This window comes from Capra hircus, chromosome 27, assembly GCF_001704415.2.
Source record: "Capra hircus breed San Clemente chromosome 27, ASM170441v1, whole genome shotgun sequence".
NCBI classification, from domain to species: domain Eukaryota; kingdom Metazoa; phylum Chordata; class Mammalia; order Artiodactyla; family Bovidae; genus Capra; species Capra hircus.
Genome location: NC_030834.1, coordinates 41830684 through 41855975, shown reverse-complemented (window position 1 = coordinate 41855975; position 25292 = coordinate 41830684). Strand labels below are relative to the sequence as shown.

At 40.7% G+C, this 25292-nt stretch overlaps 1 protein-coding gene across 1 annotated transcript in view; it reads right to left on the bottom strand.

Moving 5' to 3' along the window:
* CSMD1 (CUB and Sushi multiple domains 1) overlaps window positions 1–25292 on the bottom strand; it is a 2085346-nt gene that overhangs the window by 578985 nt on the left and 1481069 nt on the right. The window contains 2 exon segments of the mRNA XM_018042044.1: window positions 3320–3441; window positions 15664–15788. Coding sequence (XP_017897533.1) covers window positions 3320–3441; window positions 15664–15788 — 247 coding nt within the window.

Genomic DNA, 25292 nt, shown 5'->3' with positions numbered 1-25292 from the left:
AACCTATGTAAGTGTGCACAAACATGAGAGAGAAAAGTGAACTTGTATAATGAGAGAAATCCATAAACCCAAACTGCATAATTCATTGTTTCATTTGTCATTTTGCAGCTTGGCCAGGTTTTAAAATCAACTTCAAAATACCAAGGAACAAATTTCATGAGTTTTAACTAACATTAGCCCACTGGTGTCCAGTGGAACAGGAAGATAATGGATTGTGAAACATTTCAAAAGCAAAAGCGGAATCTGGTGATAACTGAAAACTCTTCCCTTGACCTTTTGCTTATCTGTGTGTGGTAGTCACCAACAACCACTAGCCCTTTCTCTGACTTCCAGATGGTTCATTCCTCCAGCTGCTCAGTATCTTGAGCATGGACATCTAGCCCAGGTGGTCTTAAGGGGAGCATCTAGGAGTTTCTAGACAATTCCTGCTATTTCTCAGGAAGACATACAGCGTTTCTTCCTTGAGCATTGAACATGATGGTATGGTAGCATCTTGCGACCTGAGGGGTATGTGATCACTGCTCAGAGAGCAAAGCAGAGCAGAAAGGGATACACACCAGAGCCCTCAGCTTAATTAAACCTGGAATCTCCCTGGCTCTGCCCGTTCATTGCATGAAACATTCCCCTAAAAACGTTTGGCTTTTAGTCAGCTCTCCTATTATCTACAGCCAAGAGCATCCTATCACCACACTGAATAACCTACCGCTTCATTTCCTTGTGGTTCTCATCAAAGTGATAATGGAACAGATAGCTGCAAAAGAAATGACTCTTCTTCCAGGAGGAAGAAAGCTGACGAAGAGGCTGTTAGAGCTCTGCAAAGAGCAGGCATATTTCTATCCTGCAATAGGAGTAAACAGCTCTGGAAGCTTACCTTCCTGGGTCTCAGCTTCCTTGCTGTTGAATAAAGAATTTAGACAAGAGTAACTCTAAGCTGCTTTTGTCTGCATAGAGATTTCGGTCATTCTAGTACATACAGTGTGGACAGAGAATGTCGCCTGCCACGTCAGTAAGTGAAGGACGTTGTGTCCATCAAGCCCCCAGTCTCTGCCCTGCGGGGGCACTCAAGGTGGAGGAAAGCAGGTCACTGGCCCTGGAAGCTTGAGATGCACACCCAAGCAGGGATCCCACTGAGTCCAGGCTCCGCATCTTCCCAAGCAGAGAAAAGAGCTAAACTTCACTAGATTCAAATGTCTGCTTTTCTTCTATTAACAGTAATCTTTTGATGTTTGACTACCTATTTTCCCCCCAAAACTGCTATATATCCTGGTTCCTCCCTGACCTGCCCTGAACAGCCCCCTGCAGTCATCTGAGAGCCCGTCTCATGGGCGTACATCCTCTGTGCGTGCACGCATGCTTCATCACTCAGTCGTGTCTCCTCAGTCAGAGAAGCCTGACTCCCAGGCTCCTCTGTCCCTGGGATTCTCCAGGCAAGAATACTGGAGTGGCTTGCCCTTCCCTCCTCCAGGGGATCTTCCTGACTCAGGGATCGAATCCACGTCTCCTGCATCTTGCATTTTAGGCGGTTTCCTCACCACTGAACCATCAGGGAAGCCTCTACATCCTCTGTATGCCCTCCAAACGACGCTAATCTTCAACTTCCAGGCTGTGCCTTTTTTTCAGTTGACAACAGAAAAGAAATAGAAACACAGATATATAGGGGTGTCTTTCATACGCTGCTGCTGCTAAGTCGCTTCAGTCCTGTCCAACTCTATGCAACCCCATAGATGGCAGCCCACCAGGCTTCCCCATCCCTGAGATTCTCCAGGCAAGAGTACTGGAGTGGGTTGCCATTTCCTTAGAAAAATATTTACGATTATCCATTTGCAATCTGGATGTAAATGAATTTTAAACTATTGGGAGGGAGTTAACCAAATTCCCTGAAGATTTCATCTGGAGCTTCTGCTTTTGTGCTGAAATGCCAGGGCATCATCCATATAAGAGTTTAGTATTTCAACCCTTGCCGTGGATGCTTCCGCTTGCAAGACCACCATCACTCATGGTGGAGCCCAGTGAACCCTCCAATGGCCCTGAGAAAAACGCGATGCCACCAGCAGGACTCTCTTCAGCTCTCTCTGGCCTCTCTGTATGATGTCACACTCATCCCAGGTTTCAGCAGCTAAGGACACACCTGGGAATCCCGAGCTGACCTCTCTGAGGGACACACGGTTGGAGATACAGCAAGCCCCTCACTCTCACTGCACTCAGAGCCAAACCCATTCTCCCTTCCCATAAAGGGCTGGTTTCTGAGGTCCTTTTCCTGTTTCCAGGTAGAGAAAACTTCGAATCTAATTGTTCCAGCCTGGGATGATTAGGAGAATAAAGAAAGGTGTTATCATCAGTAATTATGCAAGGACAGCGGATGTTCACTGAGACTCCCCCGGGAGGCTGGACCTTGTGCCCATTCTGGTCTGGGTTTCACCACCCTCCCCAAAGCCATTCTGGATCCCTCCTCCTCTCCCCTTGCAGCAGGTGCTGCAAGGGGAAGCTGTGCGTACACAGTGTTAAGAGAATCAAAACCACCTGCTCACGGAGCCTCCTCTTTCACTCCCCACACTCCACCCGGAGGCCATCGACTGATCACTGACTGCTGTTGCTACTGCTGCTGCTGCTGCTGCTGCTAAGTCGCTTCAGTCGTGTCCAACTCTGTGCGACCCCATAGACGGCAGCCCACCAGGCTCCCCCGTCCCTGGGATTCTCCAGGCAAGAACACTGGAGTGGGTTGCCATTTCCTTCTCCAATGCATGAAAGAGAAAAGTGAAAGTGAAGTCGATCAGTCGTGTCCGACTCTTAGCGACCCCATGGACTGCAGCCTTCCAGGCTCCTCCATCCATGGTCCATGGGATTTTCCAGGCAAGAGTACTGGAGTGGGGTGCCATTGCCTGCTCCATACTGACTGCTACTGAGATGAAAAGTTCTCATCACAAGAAGGAATATTTTAACTATACAAGGTGATACATGTTAACTAAACATCGCAGTAGCCAGTTTTCTATATAAATGCATATCAAATCATCATGTCACACACCTTACACTAAAACAATGTCTTATGTCGATTGTTCTATGACGATCAAACTGGAAATAAAACCATGGCATAGATGTAACCTTCAGAAGCAGTAGGGGGCAAGCACACTGAGAATACTTTATAACTGAATCCTAGGCAGGCTTTCCAATAAAGGCGGATAGACTGATACACCATGAAGCAGCAGATTTTCAGTTCAAACAAGATGTAAGCGTGCATGGCACTTGCCAAGTTCATGGTAAACAGTTGCCAAAGCAGAGAGTTGAGTTCGTCAGATGTACAGAGGGGAGCTGGGAGTCTTACCTTATCAGGATCCGTCGTAGTGATGACCCATACACAGTGAGCATTGTCTTCGTACTGAACTGGGTAATTAGGGGAGGTAATGACGCCACTGGGCCCACGCAGATTCGATCCACATGTTCTTGCTAGAAATACACAGAGATGACGTTATTTTCTACAGGATTTCATCTGTGTGATGAAGACACAAAATGCACGTGGAACTTCAAGTTAGCTCTTGCGCGACTGTGATAAATAACTGCTTGTGAAATCAAATTGGCAAGTAGATTTTACTCAGCCTTCAGAGCCTTTGCTTGGTATTTGCAATGCTTCCCCGGAACTCTTTATTACATTTCCCAAAGCACTACCCTTCACAGAATGAGCTGACAACAGCACCTTGAAGTGAAGTGAAGTCACTCAGTCATGTCTGACTGTTTGTGACCCCATGGACTGTAGCCCACCAGCCTCCTCCGTCCATGGGATTTTTCCAGGCAAGACTACTGGAGTGCGTTGCTGTTTCCTTCTCCAGGGGAACTTCCCTACCCAGGGATTGAACCCAGGTCTCCTGCATTGCAGGCAGACTCTTTACCATCTGAGCCACCGGGGAATCTCGACAATAGCACCTTGACAATGTCAAACCAAATTAACCCATTTCAGGCCCCAATCTGACTCCTGCAGAGAGGGTCTGATAAGGCGTTTGGGTGCACACAATGCAATACGAATTCAGGAGACCAGAATTAACGTCTCAACTATGCCCTACAGGATATGTCCTTGCATAAGTAATCCCAGCCCCCACAACCTCAACCTTCCTATTTTAAAATTTATTTACTTATTTTTGGCTGCACTGGGTCCTTGTTGCTGCTAGTGGGCTCTCTCTAGCCGGGGAGAGTGGGAGCTACCCTCTAGCTGCCGTGTGTGGGCTTCCCTTGTCGAGGCTCCCGGCTCCAGAGCATGGGCTCAGGAGTGGTGGCGCTCAGGCATCATTGCCCAAAGGCATGTGGAATCGTCCCGAACCAGGGATCAAACCCCTAGCCCCCTGTATTGGCAGGCAGATTCTCAACCACTGGACCACCAGAGAAGTCCCTCATTCATTCTATTTTAATGAATGATGCAAGAGATGATATTTAAAGTTCCTCTCAAGTTTTAGATTTTATTCTATAACAAATTATATCACAATGCAAATTACAACTTAAAATACAGTTGAAAGTATGAAGACAGAAAATAGAAATGATGACTCCAAAAGGAAAAGGAAAATACCTTAAAATTGAAAGAGCATATAAATGGCATGACCCAATAAAAATGACTAAGTTTTGAATACAAAAATATTTCAATTGATCTTCTCTTTAGAAAAGGAGATTTTTTTAAAAATGAATACTCAAGTTTTGGAAATCAAATGTCATTCTAAACTCCATTCTTAACATTAATAATTTGAACTGCGTTTGACAAGAGTGGAGGAAAGGAAACTGCATAAATAAGCACTAGTGTAAGAGAAGTTCGGGTTCGTTTCCCTAAGATGTCATAGAACATAAACTGACTAAACCGCCATCCACTGAAGACCAGGCTTTAGTCATCACCCGTCCTTCCTTCCCTCCTGCTTGCCAGCTGCGCTTCGGTACAGGTCAGGTGCTGTTCTAGGAGGCTAAGCTGCAGCACGAAACAGAACTGGCTTCTGACTCCCAGGGGCCATCTTGCAGAGGAGGAGGCTGAAGAAACCGTTTAATCAGGCAGTGCCTAACTATTCCCTTTTACATTTATATCGATATAGCAATAATGTTGATTATGCCTATTTCTAATAATACTCCTTTTTTGTCATTATTAACCTACAAATCTCTTTCTTAAAAGACTGTGAACCCCTTGATCCTGGGAAAGCATCCTTCCTTCACTGTACATCCTCAGCACCATATCTAATGTCGATAGTTGTGGACACAAAAAAAAGTGAGAAAAAGACTTTAGACAACCTTTTTGTTACTTGATACTAGCTAAGAATTAACCTACTAGACACTGATTAACAAAAACATGAAAGCTATCTTTCAAAATAGTAGCACTTGCATTCAAATGAATACCACCTTTTCATCAATATTGGAGAAGGAAATGGCAACCCACTCCTGGATAATCCCATGGATGGGGGAGCATGGTGGGCTGCTGTCCTTGGGGTCGCACAGAGTCTGACACGATTGAAGCAACTTAGCATGTATGCATGCATTTCATCAATATGGATAGAAGGTGCTTTGGTTTCCAAAGCCCAGTGGGTGTGTCCTGGACCCAAAGTCTTCTAGTAAAGCAGTGCCCACAAGCACCTATACCTTCACTGTGCAGCTTCACCCTCCAAGGGGTCTACTTCCAGGAGTGTGTTCTTAAGAGGATCATGAACTTCGGATCCACAATTTTCTTAAAGTATTCTAATATTACCAGTTGGAGAAGGAAGTGGCAACCCACTCCCGTGTTCTTGCCTGGGAAATCTCATGGGCAGAGGAGCCTGGTGAGCCACAGTCCATGATGGGGTAGCAAAAGATTCAGATACAACTGAGCGACTAAACAGCAACAATAACATTACTGGTATTAATTAGAAAAACCTTAGAAAAACAGTTTACAATAAAATTTGAGTCAACATACCTTTGTGTTACACATTTCTACTTTGTGAAATTTCATATGGAAGAGCTGACAAGCACAATGTAGTGTTGACTGATTTTGAACTAATACTATCCAAGTGCTGGTCTAAGCATTTCAAACTTAAAGACAAACTCATCTGAAGAATGTGTACTGTGGGGAACTAATGTGCTACATTCCCGCTGACAATTTGTACTCCTCCAGTCATTAGCCCCAGCTGCCACTCTGCTGGAAAGTTTGCCAAATCTGACAGCCATCAATGGCCATGGGTCCTAGTTGTCTGCTTTGAAGCCTGACCTCTAACTTGACTTATGAAATTAATCTCCATGAAATTCATCTTACCCACTGCTTGGGGAGATAGGATTATTAGTGATTATATTTTTAGAGAGATAACTACTAGTAAAATATTCATGGGAAAGTAGCACATTTTCTAAACTTTGCTGTATAGATGGTATTGTGTTTCATACAGAGTGAGTTGTAAATCCAGTCCCTTCAGAGGTATTTCTCACCAAAAGTTGTCAAATTAGTTTGCTTTTTTTTTCTTTTTCTTAGAACTGTACATATTTTTTTGCAGTACATTTCCCCAATAAATTAACTTTTGAATTTTTTTCTACTCATTCTTTTAATTAAGACATCAAAATAATCAGCTGAAATGAAATATGTGAGAACATTCATGGCAGGGATTTTGTTTTGTTTTGTGTTGCTTGCTATGTGTAATCTCAACAATTAGAACGATTCCTGGTGTTTAATAGTACCCCCATAGGTACTTGTTGCTGCAGTTTTGGAGTCGACTGATAGTCTAAGTAGTTAGCTCTAATCCTCTCGGGGAACTGTTGACCCTTTTAGCTGCTACCTCAGTCTTGATATTTTAAGTTGGCCACATTTTAATTGTCTGCCTCTTCATCGTGTGATGATCCAATTGTCATCACAGCAGTTACAATTCATTAGGTTCTATTTTCTTGTATCAAGGCTTTGCTACTAGTCACAACCACCAGATTTGCTACTGGTGACAACCCTAAGTTCAACATCCCATGTATAGAGTCTCTACCAGATAATGGTAACGTATCTTGATTTACCATGATCTCTATGTGCCATTCTCCAAGTCTGCAAGAGGCTGAAGCGCAGACTGGACATTCTCTTCTACATCTCCTGCAGACACCCTGTCTGGGTTTTCTCTCTATGCTCTGGTTCTGTGAGAGAAAGGCTCAGACTAAGCTGCGATCTCCCTGAGCTGCTGATAGGGGGCAGCAGAGCGAACGCCACTCCTGCCCGTCACTCTCCCCTTCTTCCTTCCATCAGCTTCCAGCACCGTAAGGCTAATCGTCTTCCATTGCCTTCACTCTCTGTCAGGTTTGTCAAACACCCAGGCTTTCAGAAGGATAAGAAGAGCCAGAGAAGAACACGGAACAGCCAGAGAGATGAGAGGTAAACCGGGACTATATCTGCGTTGCAGTGTATCCCGTAGGTGAACATCAGCAGGCCAGATTTTTGGGCAAATCTTAAAAAATGCTTAATAAATGTTCTTTGATAATAACCATGATCTAATTAATGTACATTTCATGTTACTTATGCGACAGTGTTCTAAATTTGTAAGTTCTGGGAATGATTGTGGAGGGAGTTTGTGCCACCAGCCTGAGGCTCATGCTCAGTTAGGATGGTGAGGGTGTGCAGAGCCTTCTGCAGAAGGTGCGCGGGTGAGCTCAGTTTATCTACTAACCACATCTAAGCTGCAGTTTGTTTCTATAACTGAGTACAAACTGGACTGATGATCAGAAGACTGTATGATTTGACTCTGAAGCTTTCCCCCCTTGCCCGTCTCTCTCCACTCCTGGACTCTGCTGGCTCCTCACTCCTCCCCAGAAGGGCTGTGCAGCTGCTCAGACACTAGAAGGCTTAGCGACCTGCTCTGATTGTGATGAGCAATCTCACTGTGTCCTTGGAGACCAGGACCTACTTCCCAAACAGTTGCTTCTGTGCTAAACACATACTCAATTAGTCAACAAAGTATTTAATTAAGCAAATAATTAGGTAATTACAATATGCCAGTGTCAAGCAAGTCTTTACAGCAAGATATAAATACATTCCCATAATGGAAATGTATATACACATTTACACATTTTAGAGTTGAGTACACACTCACCACTTCCTGCTCCTGCCAAGGCATTCCCCCATGTCAGAATCTTTTTGGAAATATAACACCTAACGTAAAGTAATTTGCACAGAAATCTTAAAAATGCTTAATAGTGTTCTTTGATAATAACCATGATCTAATTAATGTACAGTTAACAGTACTTATATGACAGTGTTCTAAACTTGTAACCTCAAATTTTACTTATATCTTATGTGTTTTTAAAATTAAACTAGAATTTATAAAATGATCACTGGAAATATATAAAGAAGGAAAGTGGAAAGGGAGAAGAAAGTTAACCAGTTTTGAATGCCAATATGTGCTATTCACCCATTAATCATTGAGTATTTATTAAGTTTAACATGTATTTGTTTCACATGATTTATCCTACGCAACTTGAAGTAGTAATTTATCTATTTATGTTCAATCAGTTCCGGGAATCTTTGCCATTCTATAGTAACTACTTAATGCAATTAAATTGAAGAGAATATTCTCATTGATTAAACTTAAATTAATAGGATATCTGGACTCGGAAGCTTTTTAAAAGCAACTTAAGAATTATATCGGATAATGTGATTCTTGTAGAATTTAAAAGAAAACCACCAATTTTATGTCCATATCCAGACTTAGCCAAAAGGGAGAAAGTATGTCAGAGGTTAAGAGCTTGCTTTTCTGAATCACTCTTGAGTTCCAGATCTGGTTTATGAAGCTATCAGATGTGTTAAGTTATTTCATTGTATCCACTTCCTACAATAATCATAGCTTCATCCATGATTTCTGTAAGGACGGGAGGAAAGAATGTAAGTAGAGCGCCACACGCCACAGCGCAGGGAGTAAGAAGAAAATGCACAGCGAGTGCTTACTGGGAGTTGGGGGCTGTTTCCAGCACAGAGGATACAGCAACGAGGGAAAAAATGAAGCTCCATGCCTTCATCGGGGGATCAACCACACTAATGTCTAATGTCAGGAGGACCCTCGGCTTCTGCAGGAAAGCAGAGTCAGGGTTCACAGAGCATCTGGAAGAGGGCGGGCACAGAAGGGTTTGGATGAGATGACATCTGATGGTGGGTGCGGGATGGAGAGCCACCTGGAGGTCCGCGGGAGAAGCGTTCCAGGCAGAAGGAAGACAACAAACGCAGGCAGGCTGTCAGAAACGCCCCAGGCTTGTTCCAGGAGCATTATTAGCACCCGATTAACACTGGTTTCCAAGTCATTTTATGTCAGGTGAATTTGAGAGCAGTGGCATAAAAATACATGACTTTGTTATCTTCAGTAACTTAATAAGAAATAGAGACAAACATGTTTTCCTCCCGTGACACTCAAGTAAAAAGTACATATCCTTAGAAGTCTAGAAGTGAAAACAGAAATTTATCCAAATTCACTGGAATTAAAGTAAAAGTTAAACGTGTTAGAAATTAAGAGGGACAAAATTCCAGTCATCAAATAAATGAGTCATAGCTTAGGGAATATAGCCAATAATAATTTAATAACTTTTTATGGTGATATATGATAACTAGGCATATTATCATGATAATTTTGTACTTTATAAAAATATGGAATCACTATGTTGGGTAACAGGAATTAACATGATGTTCTAGGCAATTACACTTCACAAACAAACTCATAAAAAATAGATGAGATTTGTGGTTACTAAGAGGTGCAGAACAGTGGAGGGGAGGATTGGAAGAAGATGGTCAGGTGGTAGAAAGCTTTAGTTATGAGACAAATCAGTGCTAGGGATGTAATGGACAACATGATAAACGTACTAAATATACCAATGTTTGTTATATATGAAAATTCTTAGAGTAAATTCTAAGAGCTCTCAACCAAGGTCAGCTCCTTCCTTAACTGACTGATCTGAAATCTCATAATATGTGCAGTGCTCAGACCATAGGCATTTATTGCATTTGATAGATGGTTGAATTTAGAACATGTGGCTGAGGTAATCAATATAAGGTCTGCTTTAAAAGTTTGGAGTGCATAGATTTTTTTTTTTAATATCTATGACAAAGAAGTTGTTGTTGTCTTTTCCTTTAAAGTGTATGTTTCTTTAAGTCTATGGGCTCATAGCTACCTGACATAATAATCAGTATTAAAATATAGTCTTCAAATTGGCTCTGGACTCTTAGTCTGGTAGAATGAAGTCATCTTTCAGGTATAAATGGTCTTTTCAATACTATTTAAAAGGTTATTTCTGTATGGAGAGAAAATATGAGTAGGGAAGATTACACTGTAAAGTTCTCAGTAAATGACAAGTTAATAAGTTAAGGATACTGCTAGGCTAACCTGACTTGGAGTCCTGAGATAATAGCTTTATTCTGTGACCCCCTGAGGCTGTAACTGGCGTCCATACAACCACAGTTACAACTGCAAAAACCACTTCACTTTTCTTATGTGCACTGTCAACTCAGAGAGCAACTAAAAATATTAATTCCACAGATTAATGTGCATTAGCATTAAAAGAAATTCTCTCTATATACCCCGCTCAAACACTGATGGAATAAATGCCAGCTGAAACATTTTACTCAAAAAAACACAAGTACATCCTCTTCTTCTCTATTTTGTTTGCTTATTAAAAAAAAAAAATCCCCGGTTAAAGATACTTATACAGTTTCAAACAGCTCATAATATTTTACCCTGTGAAAAATCATAATGGTTGTTTTCATATCCCTAAATGAAGTAAGTATAATTTCAAACAAAATCACTTGTATAATTACTGAGCTATGGCAACCATTCATCTGTGTGCTAACAGGAAGAAAAGGTAACATCCCTCATCCTCAGGGTTAATTAGCTAATGTAAGCATTGGCTTAGGACCCAGTGTCCAGATGTGAAAGAGCCCTCCTGACTCACTGCCATTTATCAAACGCTTCTATCCGATAATCCTCCCATGGAGAAGGCACAGTAATTACTTAAGAGTTAGAGACCCTTCATGAAGATCGGAACCTTGAGAATCAGCCCTTCCTTAATTGACTGATCTGAAATCTCATAATGTGTGCAATGCTCAGACCAGGGGCATTTTATTGCATTTGATAGATGGTTGAATTTAGAACATGTGGCTGAGATGATCAATATGAGGGCTGCTTTAAAAGCTCAGAGTGCGTCAGGAGTACCCAAACTGTACTGCTCACCTCTGACTGACAAAGTATTACGGCAGTAGCACAGAGGGGAAGATGAACTTGAAAAACTGCCCTTGGTGTTTGGAACCTACAGATAGCTAAGTAAATACTCCTATATTCTGTTTCGTGTAGCATGAAATAGCATTACGCTTCATGTTACCCATTTCCCCCTACATTTTAGACAGCTAAAGCCATCTTTAGAGAACAGTCATAAAATCTCCACTTCAATAAAGGTTTCTCAGCTCTTCTTTAGTTGGGCAATCAGTCATTAAAAGCCAGTAGAGACACTGTTCAAAGGAGGGGATGATGACAGACACAGGGTTCCTAAACATTGCCAACCTGGAAAATGGATGGGTTTTAATAGGAGAAATGAGGGGCACCAGCCAGGAAACTGCTTGTGACTCAAAGAGACCAGTTTTGCCCTTCACACCCACAAGGGTATTGAGACGGGGAGGGAGCTCGACTGGGCTGAGAGCAGCAGTGAGCATGCACTGTCCCTGGCAGCCACCAGCACATCTGACGACTGAGCGCTGGAAATGATACTGGTTGGAGCCAGGGTGTAAAATGCATTCTGAATGTCCAAGACATAGCATGAATAAAACAAAGCGGGGAGAAAAGGTATCTCCTTAGAGTCTTTTCGACTATACATTAAAATAATTGAAATGTTTAGGGTTAAATAATATTCTTAAAATTAACTGCACCTGCTTCTTTTCCAATCTGGCTACTAGATACTTTTTTAAAACAACTTATTTATTTTTAATTGGAGGATAATTGCTTTACAATATTGCATTGGTTTCTGTCATACATTGACAGGAATCAGCCATAGGTATATGTATTTTTTCTCCCTCTTGAACCTCTGTCCCACCCCTCTAGGTTGTCACAGATCACCAGATTTGAGCTCCCTAAAATTAGATCAGTGGCTTGCATTTTATTTCTGGCTGAGAACCCTGCTCTAGAGGCTCCATGAAGTGGTCCTCTATAGGGTCAGCCTAAGATGCACTGAAGCACTTGGCCTTCCATCTGTATGTGTACCCGATTAGGCCATGGTACATGGCGACTACTTGATAAATAGAAGACTGTCACCCAGACTGGAGGGAGGGATGTTCCTGCCGACTTTGCAGAAGGAAGCTGACCTCTTGGGAGAAGGCTATGTGGCCAGGAGGTGAGGACAGGGCAGGGAAAGGGAGCTGAGTGTGGAGGACATGTTCCCTGCTTAACCACAAGACTCCCAGATGAGCCCTTTCTAGTCCAGAAAGTAGGATATGCTCAGGCACACAGCTCCACCTCTTCTCATCCATATTGCTTACAAATATAATCCTACACTGATGCAAAAATGCCAAGGGACACGAGAGAGGGATGATCGATTCCTTAGTTTATCTACACACTCCACTCATGAAAAGCTGCAGATGATACAGGGTAGAAAGAAAACTGTCATATTTTAAGTGATTGACTCCATCTCTCCTTCTTATAGAAATACACCCCAATGGCAAAGTGAAAGTGTGAAGTGAAAGTGAAGTCACTCAGTCATGTCCGACTCTTTGCGACCCTGTGGACTGTAGCCCACCAGGCTCCTCCGCCCATGGGATTCTCCAGGCAAGAATACTGGCGTGGGTTGCCATTTCCTTCTCCAGGGGATCTTCCTGACCCAGGGATCAAACCCAGGTCTCCCACATTGCAGGCAGACGCTTTAACCTCTGAGCCACCAGGGAAGCTTGTCAAAGATTCCCTTAATAGCTATGCTCCTTTTCTTTCATAGAAGTATAATTGTTTGCTATATACGTAACCACCCAGAATAAATATATATGTTTCTAAGTCTCACAACAAGGTGAGAATATCTGGCTGGATTTTGGCCAGTTGGACTGAGAAGGAATGCATGTGATGGTATTTTCAGACTCTCTCCTAAACTCCTCCATCCTGTCGCTTGGAGTTTGGATGCCAGCTTGGACCATGAGGATGGAGGTCTTACCATAGGGAGGACAGAGTGAGACTGGAGGAAATTTCCATCTCTGAAACAGACCTGCCCATCCTTGTCCTATACTGTCTATATCTTAATTCTATATGAAAGAAAAATTCACCTCCATTTGTTTTAAGTTTCTCTTGAGGTGTATTTTTTTTTAAGTCACCTAATTGTTATCACCTTACCCTAAACAGTGTATGTTAAATTCTTCTGTTTAGGAGATTTTAGGACTTTTGATTTAAGGTTTATTTAATGTCTTACTACTCTAAATGCTCTAAAACACAGGTTTCTTTAAAACTGTGTTTTTAAAGATATTTTTTATTGTTCCCCAGACACAGTCTGCTCCAGTATATAGATTTAAAATACATAGCCTATAAGAAAATGCTATCTTAAGAATTATTCCCAGCTGCTATAGCTCATTATTTCAGAGAGTTACAAGTAATAAGTGGAAATAAACTAAAAGATTAGTCCATGAAAAAGGAAGTACATCTAATTGAAGCAAAACAGCTGAGTCATCAACTGGGAGTCGGGGTGGAGGGGATGAGATGAGTAAATCTGGGTGTGAAGGAGAGAAGTGGATGCTGGAGAGAGGGAGAAGCTGTCCACGGGAACCAGACCAAGAATTACACAACAGACAAACACCCCCTGGAGGAACATCTCTTCTCAAATGTGATAAAGTAGAAGTGAGAATCTATAGGGACAGGAAGTCAGATGAATTCTCCTCTGGGGGCCTCTGGGAGTGAGCAGCTGGTGGTTCAGGGGGGTGGAAGAACTGTCCTCCCTTATCCTGGCTGTAGCAGCTGTCGGCTGAGACAAGCGCCTCTGAGTGTTTGGTACCAAGTCAGGGCACAGTTAGGGGCCAACATGCAGTGAAAGTGTTTTGAGTCTAGATGAGGTTTGGCCCAAAGTGGGTACAAGGAAAACTTCTGAATTAATAAATAAGGTAAGAATCAAATAATATCCTGGTCGATATTCCCTTTATGTTACTTTTAATATCAATTTGAAACAGGTGTACATTTACTAGTTTTGTCTAGTATGGGCTTTTATTTTATATTTTTAATTTTTTACTTTACAATACTGAATGGGTTTTGCCATACATTGACATGAATCCACCACAGGTGTACATGAGTTCCCAACCCTGAACCCCTCTCCCACCACCCTCCCCATATTGTCTCTCTGGGTCATCCCAGTATGGGCTTTTAAAATAATGCTGTATGTTCCTGATCTAGAAATGCAATAAAAACATTAAAAAATGAAAGCACATTGTTCCTCCTTAGAGGGAAAGCTAATACCTGAGGCTTGGTCTTCATTTGTCACTGGGAGAATGAGCATTACCGCTGTGTGGTGGGAACACGGATTTTGCTAGAGCTCCTTTGGAAGCCTAATGACATCACATCAGTAAATATTAGTGTACAGATAGTCTAGTGACACAGGGGAGGGCACAGCCACACACTCCTCCTGATGAGAGCGGGTGCTCCTCCAGGAAGGGAAGCATTTCACAGGGAAGGGTCACCTGCAGGCAGCCCACACACCCACTCTGCCCTCGGGGCGCACAGATACTACAAAGGTGTGTTCTCTACATGTGAAAAGGTATAGCAAACCAGGCAATCTAGTATTTTAGCTTTGATGAAACTAGCCATGTATTTCACAACTACCTCATTTCACAGGATATAACTGACATGGTTCATTTTGCATTATACATACGTTTTTACAACCAAAACATTTTAAATAAAAACTTATAAATCCATTCATCTGAAAAAGACTATAAGGAGGGAAAAGATATTGTTATATATGAAACTTCCCCTTTTATTCCTTATTCAGCTTAGTACTTTTTTCCTCTTCCTTTAAAACTACCCCCCTTGCATAAATTATTTGCTGCACACAATGCAAACAAAACAAAACAAAACAAAACAGCTAGCTTTTCTTTTAATTTTATTAATTTTTCCTGAGTAAAATATCCAAAACAATTTTCTGCTGGTTTCACTATGGCTTCTATAATTCTGGTAGGATTTTTCACATATTTCATAGATGCAACAAATATTTGACCTCACCGAAGAAGATGATGATAATGCAACATTTTGTTCACTATATCCAAGATTAGTTTAATAATAAAATGAGGGCTTCAGATCATGCTAACAAACTCCCTTTATCACTGATACTATCAAAATTCAAAAAAAAATAATGTCACTGCTATTGCAAAGTGAGCATTTTTAGATTTACAGGGACTTGCATTCTGTTTTCCAAAGCATCTGGTTATATAACATATTTTTGTACATATGCAAGCTGTGTGTATAGATAGATGGATACCAAGTTATATAGAATGCATTGGAATGATTAGGTTTGCTTGTGTATTTCCTGACATTTAAAAAACACAAATATCCTTAGAAATGTTTGTCTCCTAAAAAATTTCAAAAAAATTATTTCTTGTTAACCGACATCACCACAAAAGCATAAATCATCGCCAAGTTTTGCTGTCTATACACTGGACTTTGCACTTGGACCTCCTTGTGTATTCAGCTACAAGGAAAGAGAATCTGGGCAAACATGACCACCCCGACTCACCTCTGCAAATCGGCCGGTGGTCACTCCATGCAGCCAGGGTCTCTGTGACTCTCTGACATGTTATGCTCTTGGATCCTTGGAGCACGTAATTGTCCTCGCAGGAGAACTGTACATTTGCACCAACCCTGAGCAATTACAAAACCAAAAACAACCTGGATTACTCATGGAAGATGTCTTTAAAAGAAATCATCACAGTGCTGCTACCATGTAATGCCATCAAAACAATATAAAAACATTAAGTGACCCATTAGTAATTATTCACGGATAAACCCTTTAATGCAGCACAAGACTTGGGTTCAAATTCCCATCTTGCCAACTTATCTTAAATAAATATATGATCCTTAAGGCATCTTCTCTAAAATTAAGCAATAACAGACATGGCAGGACCAGGTGTTGCAGCTTAAGTAAGAAATGCATCTGAAAGAAGTAAACCCTGGAATCAAAACAAAGCTGGATGTCCTTCCATGTGGATAAACATCCTACCAAAAAAAAAAAAAAAAAGAAAAGAAAAAGCCCAGGTTAAGAAAAGTCTCAGTATACAAAAAGACAAGGACTCTAGGATTCCATTTATATGATGTGTCAAATATAGTCAAATTTATAAATCAAAAAACTGGAAGGGTGGTGACCAGAGGCTAGTGGGGTCTAGGGAAAATGGGAAGTTATTAATTCAAAGGCATAAAGTTTAAATTAAGTAAGGTAAATAATTTCTAGAGATCTGCAAAACATCACTGTAGCTTAGTCAATAGCAATGTACACTTAAGATTTTTTTCAAGATACTTTTCAAGTTAAATGTTCTTATCATCGTATAAAACTTGCTTCCAATGAAAAACAAGGGAAAAAATGTCTCAGTAAAGAACTTGTTGGGGCTTTTCTGGTGGCTCAGCGGTAAAGAATCTGTCTGCAACACAGGGGCCTCAGGAGATGCAGGTTAGATCTCTGGGTTGGGAAGATCCCCTGGGGGAGGGCATGACAACCCACTCCAGCATTCTTGCCTGGAGAATTCCAAGGACACAGTAGTCTGGTGGGCTACAGTCCGTGCGGCCACACAGAAATGGACACAGCTGAAGGGAATGAGCACACATGCATGCAAAGAATCTGTTGCACTGTAATATGTTAATTACATTCAGAAGAAGGCTGGTGCTATTATATTTCAGAAATGCATCTTACAGGAAAAGATACTTTGCTTTAGAAAAAAGTGACCTATCCAGCCTAGAGTCAGATGGAAAACTGTTTTGGCTCCAGAGCTGCCTCAGGAACCACGAAGACGTAAGGCCGGGAGCAGTAACGGAATGTGATCTCAGCATCACAACTCAGCAGGTGCATGAGGAAATGCGAGCGGCATGCCTCGGGTCTGAGCACACCCGATCCCTGATCCCGTCTTCTAAGCCTGCTGTCTGGCACTGAATTGAGTGCAGTGTTGCTTTATAATGGTACAAGCTTGCTGTTACAAGAGGAAATTCTGCCTGTGCCCTCCATTTGACAAGCTCCAAGGTTGAGGCTGACAAAAATGGGAATGAAAGACAGTCTTTTAGAGAATATAAATAGTTGTCCATTGTTTTTAATAGGTAAAAGTTGTTTTTAATAGGTAAAAGATAATGAAAAAAACAAACGCTGTGTTTTCTTGCTTATGGAAAAAATTCTGGTCTGCAACATCACAGTGGACATTAATCCAGAGGCGAAAAGCAAAGGAGAAAAGGAAAGATATAGGCATCTAAATGTAGAGTTCCAAAGAATAGCTAGCTAGAAGAGATAAGAAAGCCTTTTTTCAGTGATCAATGCAAAGAAATATAGGAAAACAACAGAATGGGAAAGACTAGAGATCTCTTCAAGAAAATTAGGGATACCAAGGGAAAGTTTCATGTAAAGATGGGCTCGATAAAGGACAGAAATGGTATGGACCTAACAGAAGCAGAAGATATTAAGAAGAGGTGGCAAGAATACACAGAAGAACTGTACAAAAAAGATCTTCATAACCCAGAGAGTCATGCTGATGTGATTACTAATCTAGAACCAGACATCCTGGAATGCGAAGTAAGTGGGCCTTAGAAAGCATCACTACGAACAAAGCTAGTGGAGGTGATGGAATTCCAGTTGAGCTGTTTCAAATCCTGAAAGATGATGCTGTGAAAGTGCTGCACTCAATATACCAGCAAATTTGGAAAACACAGCAATGGCCACAGGACTGGAAAAGGTCAGTTTTCATTCCAATTCCAAAGAAAGGCAATGACAAAGAATGCTCAAACTACTGCACAATTGCACTCATCTCACATGATAGTAAAGTAATGCTCAAAATTCTCCAAGCCAGGCTTCAGCAATACATGAACCGTGAACTCCCTGACGTTCAAGCTAGTTTTAGAAAAGGCAGAGGAACCAGAGATCAAATTGCCAACATCCGCTGGATCACGGAAAAAGCAAGAGAGTTTCAGAAAAACATCTATTTCTGCTTTATTGACTATGCCAAAGCCTTTGACTGTGTGGATCACAATCAACTGTGGAAAATTCTGAGAGAGATGGGAATACCAGACCACCTGAGCTGCCTCTTGAGAAATCTGTATGCAGGCCAGGAAGCAACAGTTAGAACTGGACATGGAACAACAGACTGGTTCCAAATAGGAAAAGGAGTACGTCAAGGCTGTATATTGTCACCCTGCTTATTTAACTTATATGCAGAGTACATCATGAGAAATGCTGGACTGGAAGAAACACAAGCTGGAATCATGATTGCCGGGAGAAATATCAATAACCTCAGATATGCAGATGACACCACCCTTATGGCAGAAAGTGAAGAGGTGCTAAAAAGCCTCTTGATGAAAATAAAAGAGGAGAGCGAAAAAGTTGGCCTAAAGCTCAACATTCAGAAAACAAAGATCATGGCATCTGGTCCCATCACTTCATGGGAAATAGATGGGGAAACAGTGGAAACAGTGTCAGACTTTATTTTTGGGGGCTCCAAAATCACTGCAGATGGTGACTGCAGCCATGAAATTAAAAGATGCTTACTCCTTGGAAGAAAAATTATGACCAACCTAGATAGCATATTCAAAAGCAGAGACATTACTTTGCTGACTAAGGTCCGTCTAGTCAAGGCTATGGTTTTTCCTGTGGTCATGTATGGATGTGAGAGTTGGACTGTGAAGAAGGCTGAGCGCCGAACAATTGATGCTTTTGAACTGTGGTGTTGGAGAAGACTCTTGAGCGTCCCTTGGACTGCAAGGAGATCCAACCAGTCCATTCGGAAGGAGATCAGCCCTGGGATTTCTTTGGAAGGAATGATGCTGAAGCTGAAACTCCAGTACTTTGGCCACCTAATGCGAAATGTTGACTCATTGGAAAAGACTCTGATGCTGGGAGGTATTGGGGGCAGGAGGAGAAGGGGACGACTGATGATGAGATGGCTGGATGGTATCACGGACTCTATGGACGTGAGTCTGAGTGAACTCCGGGAGATGGTGATAAACAGGGAGGCCTGGCATGCTGCGATTCTTGCAGCGCAATGAGTCGGACATGACTGAGTGACTGAACTGAACTGAACTGAACTGAAGAGCATCTCTCACACTTTAATGTAACATCCTGGGATTATCACAGATGTCTTTAAAAATCATCAAATCCGGGTCAAATCAATGTGAAAAGTTCTGGATTAAACACAATTCAGAATCTTTCTTGTCCAAAGAGGACTCTCAGCTTACTAAAATTTAATATGCAAAATTCGCTTTGCCTACTTAAGAAAATTTAAAATATGTAGAATTTTCCAAATTTATCTGATTAAGAAACCCTTTTGCACAAAGTATCCAGGGCAACTAGAATTCTGAGGTAATTTTGAGAAAAGCTGCATACTAAGGACATAATATGTATTATCTTTTAAAAAACAAAATGTAGACATAATTCTAATTTTCAGTGTCTGTTTATAGCAGTTATTTAAATTAGCTATACTTTTTAGACACATCCCTTAATAATTTCATTGGCCTTTGGTCATTGTTTAGATTTCTGAGAACAGACTGAATAAAAGGAAAAAAATCTAAATATTTGGTTTGAAAACAACTATTCTATCTCTCTGTTCTTCATGCTAGGTCCCAGTCTTTAGTCCTCCTTATTTACCTAAATTTCAGTTCTCATACTTCTCATCATTCTTTCAATACATTTTTATTGAATCTATGTGCCACAGACTACTCCAGGTACCAAGGATACAGAAATTGTGATTGACAAAGTCTCATGGGGATAGCAATCTAGTTAAAGGAGGGCAAAAATAAAAATAAAATAAGAAGAAAATGAAAGTGTCATAAGTACTGTGAGCAAAATAAACCAAGCGGCGTGATTAATAATAGGTTAGGGAGCTCTGGGATTTAAGAGTGTGTCAAATTTGGATTCCTTTTATTTCTTTTTCTGCTCTTATTGCTGTGGCCCAAACTTCCAGAACTATGTTGAATAGCAGCAGTGAAAGTGGGCACCCTTGTCTTATTCCTGACTTTAGGGGAAATGCTTTCAATTTTTCACCACTGAGGATAATGTTTGCTGTGTGTTTGTCATATATAGCTTTTATTATGTTGAGGTATGTTCCTTCTATTCCTGAATCCAAATTGGAAAAGAAGAAGTAAAACTCTCACTGTTTGCACATGACATGATCCTCTACATAGAAAACCTGAAAATTACTAGAGCTAATCAATGAATATAGTAAAGTTGCAGGATATAAAATCAACACACAGAAATCCCTTGCATTCCTATACACTAATAATGAGAAAGTAGAAAAAGAAATTAAGGAAACAATTCCATTCACCATTGCAACGAAAGAATAAAATACTTAGGAATATATCTACCTAAAGAAACTAAAGACCTATACATAGAAAACTATAAAACACTGATGAAAGAAATCAAAGAGGACACTAATAGATGGAGAAATATACCATGTTCATGGATCGGAAGAATCAATATAGTGAAAATGAGTATACTACCCAAAGCAATCTACAGATTCAAAGCAATCCCTATCAAGCTACCAGAGGTATTTTTCACATAATAGAACAAATAATTTCAAGATTTGTATGGAAATACAAAAAAACTCAAATAGCCAAAGCAATCTTGAGAAAGAAGAATGGAACTGGAGGAATCACCCTGCCTGACTTCAGGCTCTACTACAAAGCCACAGTCATCAAGACAGTATGGTACTGGCACAAAGACAGAAATATAGATCAAAGAACAAAATAGAAAGCCCAGAGATAAATCCACACACCTATGGACACCTTATCTTTGACAAAGGAGGCAAGAATATACAATGGAGTAAAGACAATCTCTTTAACAAGTGGTGCTGGGAAAACTGGTCAACCACTTGTAAAAGAATGAAACTAGAACACTTTCTAACACCACACACAAAAATGAACTCAAAATGGATTAAAGATCTAAATGGAAGACCAGAAACTATAAAACTCCTAGAGGAGAACATAGGCAAAACACTCTCTGACATAAATCACAGCAGGATCCTCTAGGATCCACCTCCCAGAATTCTGGAAATAAAAGCAAAAATAAACAATTAAAATTAAAAGCTTCTGCACAACAAAGGAAAATATAAGCAAGGTGAAAAGACAGCCTTCTGAATGGGAGAAAATAATAGCAAATGAAGCAACTGACAAACAACTAATCTCAAAAATATAGAAGCAACTTATGCAGCTCAATTCCAGAAAAATAAATGACCCAATCAAAAAATGGGCCAAAGAACTAAATAGACATTTCTCCAAAGAAGACATATGGATGGCTAACAAACACATGAAAAGATGCTCAACATCACTCATTATTAGAGAAATGCAAATCAAGACCACAATGAGGTACCACTTCACACCAGTCAGAATGGCTGCAATCCAAAAGTCTGCAAGCAATAAATGCTGGAGAGGGTGTGGAGAAAAGGGAACCCTCTTACACTGTTGGTGGGAATGCAAACTAGTACGGCCACTATGGAGAACTGTGTGGAGATTCCTTAAGAAATTGCAAATAGAACTGCCTTATGACCCAGCAATTCCACTGCTGGGCATACACACCAAGGAAACCAGAATAGAAAGAGACGCATGTACCCCAATGTTCATCGCAGCACTGTTTATAATAGCCAGGACATGGAAACAACCTAGATGTCCATCAGCAGATAAATGGATAAGAAAGCTGTGGTACATATACACAATAGAGTATTACTCAGCTACTAAAAAGAATACATTTGAATCAGTTCTAATGAGATGGATGAAACTGGAGCCGATTATATGGAATGAAGTAAGCCAGGAAGAAAAACACCAATACAGTATACTAACACATATATGTGAAATTTAGAAAGATGGTAATGATGACCCTGTATGCAAGACAGCAAAAGAGACACAGATGTGTAGAGCAGACTTTTGGACTCTGAGGGAGAGGGAGAGGGTGGGGTGATTTGGGAGAATGGCATTGAAACATGTATACTATCATGTAAGAAACGAATCACCAGTCTATGTTCGATGCAGGATGCAGGATGCTTGGGGCTGGTGCACGGGGATGATCCGGAGGGATGATGTGGGGTGGGAGGTGGAAGCGGGGGTTCACGTTTGGGAGCTCATGTACACCCGTGGCGAATTCATGTCAATGTATGCCAAAACCAATACAGTATATAAAAAATATATATATATAGTGTGTCGATATTTTTTGATCCTCTCAAACTAGGGGGCTAGTGTCTCACACAATATTTTGGGTATAATCAAACATAAAGGAAGGAAAATGATATTATTGTTCTCCCCTAGCATCCGTCTACTTCAGTTCCAAAGCCTGTCATTCATAGTTCTAATGGATGCACTCCACCCCAACAAAGTATCTATCTTTTTCATACATGCTTCTCATACATCTGATCAACTTAAGGCATTCTTAGTGAATCCTGTTAATGTTGACTGTTAAATCTCACTTCTGGCAATATATTATATATTTTGGATTTATTTTCCAAAGTAGGAGAAAATATTTCCAGAGTTGCTTTTTGGAAGTCATGAGAGTATCCATTAATAGAAATATGATTAGACTATATTATTCCATATCCATTTTAAAGAATACAGTGTTTCTACAAAATGAGCAAAATATGTAGCAATACAGAGAAGAAAAAGATTTTCTACAAAATTGTTACCCCAGGTAACTCTTAGCTTTATAAGTATCTGAATCTGTGTATCAGGAAAAATCAGCATAATGCTATTTTTAGAGTGCTAATAGAATCACAAGTACACTTTTGTTTCTATATTACAATAATTGTACCACTTCTGATTTTATTACAAGTTAACTTTTAAAATGTTTTAAGATCCTACTATTAGATTGCCCCTTTGTTCTCACTTACTGAGACAGAACTCTCTCACACCTAACAGAGTTCATACCCTCCTCTGATTTTTGTCAGACAAAAATTAAAGAAGCTCTTCTACCAGAGGTGAGGATTCTTTCCAACGTTCCATAATCACCATAGGGTACCACAGAAGATCTAGTCCAGAAATCTCTATCTATGTTCTGGGAAAATCTGTTCAAAGTATGTACAGAATCCATTCCTTAATTTCTGGCCTGAAACCTTTTGACAAATGATTGAAAATGACAACTGATAAGATAGTGAGGCTTTTCTACTTTAAAACAATAAAAAATCACTAATAAGCAACCTCTGTTCTTGACTGTGCAATGGAAAACAGAGCCACTGATGGTTAAATTCTGCATTGTGATGAATAAGGCGACGCTGGAAACTGATGATGACCCAACTTCTAATTTATTATTTCAACCTCTTGTTTTGGTTTTATTTAGTGCATAAATTAGTCCGATTTAAAATCCATGCACACTTTCAACTTCAAATACATAATAAACTAAGCTTTTATTTATGATTAGATTTTATGATTACTATGTTTGAAGGCATACATATAACATTAGGAAAACTAATTTGGTTTTCTGGAAAGTACTCAGAAGAAAATAACAGAAAAACTTATTAGTACCTTCCCACTGGCAAATGAATTCAGAACTCCTTAGATTAATTTTGTCAAACAATTTTGACAATTGTGTATAGTTGGAAATTAGCACAAATAATTTAGAAAACTGATTTTGTGTAATCTCAAGATAAACAGTGATTGATAACAAATATCCAAATGGCATCTTTTAAGTTAAATAGTTGAAGCAGAATGATTTTGTATTTTAAATAGAAGAGAAGAAGAGAGAAAATAACATTTTTTACCTGCATTGGTTCACAACTGGTTATGGTCTGGCTTTTAGGATGAGGTGCCCTGCTAGTCATAAGAATGCATTGTTGAGCTAATGGGGGCAAGAGATACTTCATCAAACAACTATTGGACAATGAGGTAAATAAATATAAATTAATATGGTGAAAAATGATTTTACCTTTGGTGAAAAGGTGGCCAGAAATTGAAAATTGTGTTGCATATTAAAAGATTCATATAATTAATTTGTTGTTGTTGTTGTTCAGTTGCTAAGTCATATCTGACTCTTGCGACCCCATGAACTCCAGCACTCCAGGCTTCCCTGTCCTTCACTATCTCCTGGAGTTTGCTCAAATTCATGTCCATTAAGCCAGTGATGGCATCCAACCATCTTATCCTCTATTGCCCCCTTCTCCTCCTGCCCTCAATCTTTCCTAGCATTAGGGTCTTTCCCAATGAGTCAGTTCTTTGCATCAGGTAGCCAACATTTTGGAGCTTCAGCTTCAGCATCAGTCCTTCCCATGAATATTCAGGGTTGATTTCCTTTAGAATTGACTGGTTTGATCTCCTCACTTTCCTCTAATTGAGTACCTGCATACTAGAGTGAAACCCACCATAGAAAGTCCTGTTGGTTTCAGAGTTGGTGATTTGTTCAGGGAACAGCAAGTAGCCGGGTTTGTCCTGAAGACTGCTGCTCGAAAAAGGTGCCCATTCCTTCCTGCTCCAGAGGTTTTCCCCTGTAGACTCCAGGATTCTGGGTGCTCTCCTGTTCCTCCCCTCCTCCTTCCCCTCTCTTTGAGGTAAGCTTTGCTCTTTCACTGCTCCACACAATATTTCATTGGAGAAATAACCCGAAGCTGGGAAAAGCTGGGAAAAGAAGCCCCACAGAGAGGCAGCTCCTAGGAGGAGGCTCCCCAAGAGAATGCCTTACATTTCATTCACCTTGAAATCCCTCACCACCTCCAGCAGGGCTTGTTGTACTTACAGTATCCCTGAGATAGATACCTGTAGATGACTACATGGGACAAACAGGAGACAAAGACATGAATTCAGGCGCCTTGCACCTCGCACTAAATGTGCAACCAGCCACCACAGTGCAAGACTCCAGGCGTAAATTCCAAGAGTGGCGAGTGAAACCCACTTCAGGAGCCACCTTGCTAGCCTGTGTCTGTAATCATGTGCCTCTATTTCACAAGAAGCTGTTTTGGATAGCCTACTGATTCTTTGATAAATTGGCCATACTGCACTGGGGAAAGGAACTCTGATGCTCAACTGTATATGCTCCACTGATGGCAAGACCTGGCCCTAATACATCCAGACTGACTTCAGGCTGCAAGACGGTCTGTGGAAACCAGCCCCTCCCTCCTAAGGCATCATCAGAGGTGTGCACAGCCTTGCAGACAATGGCATCATTGAAAGATGCATGTATGGCTGCTGTGAATATCACAATCCTTTTATTAG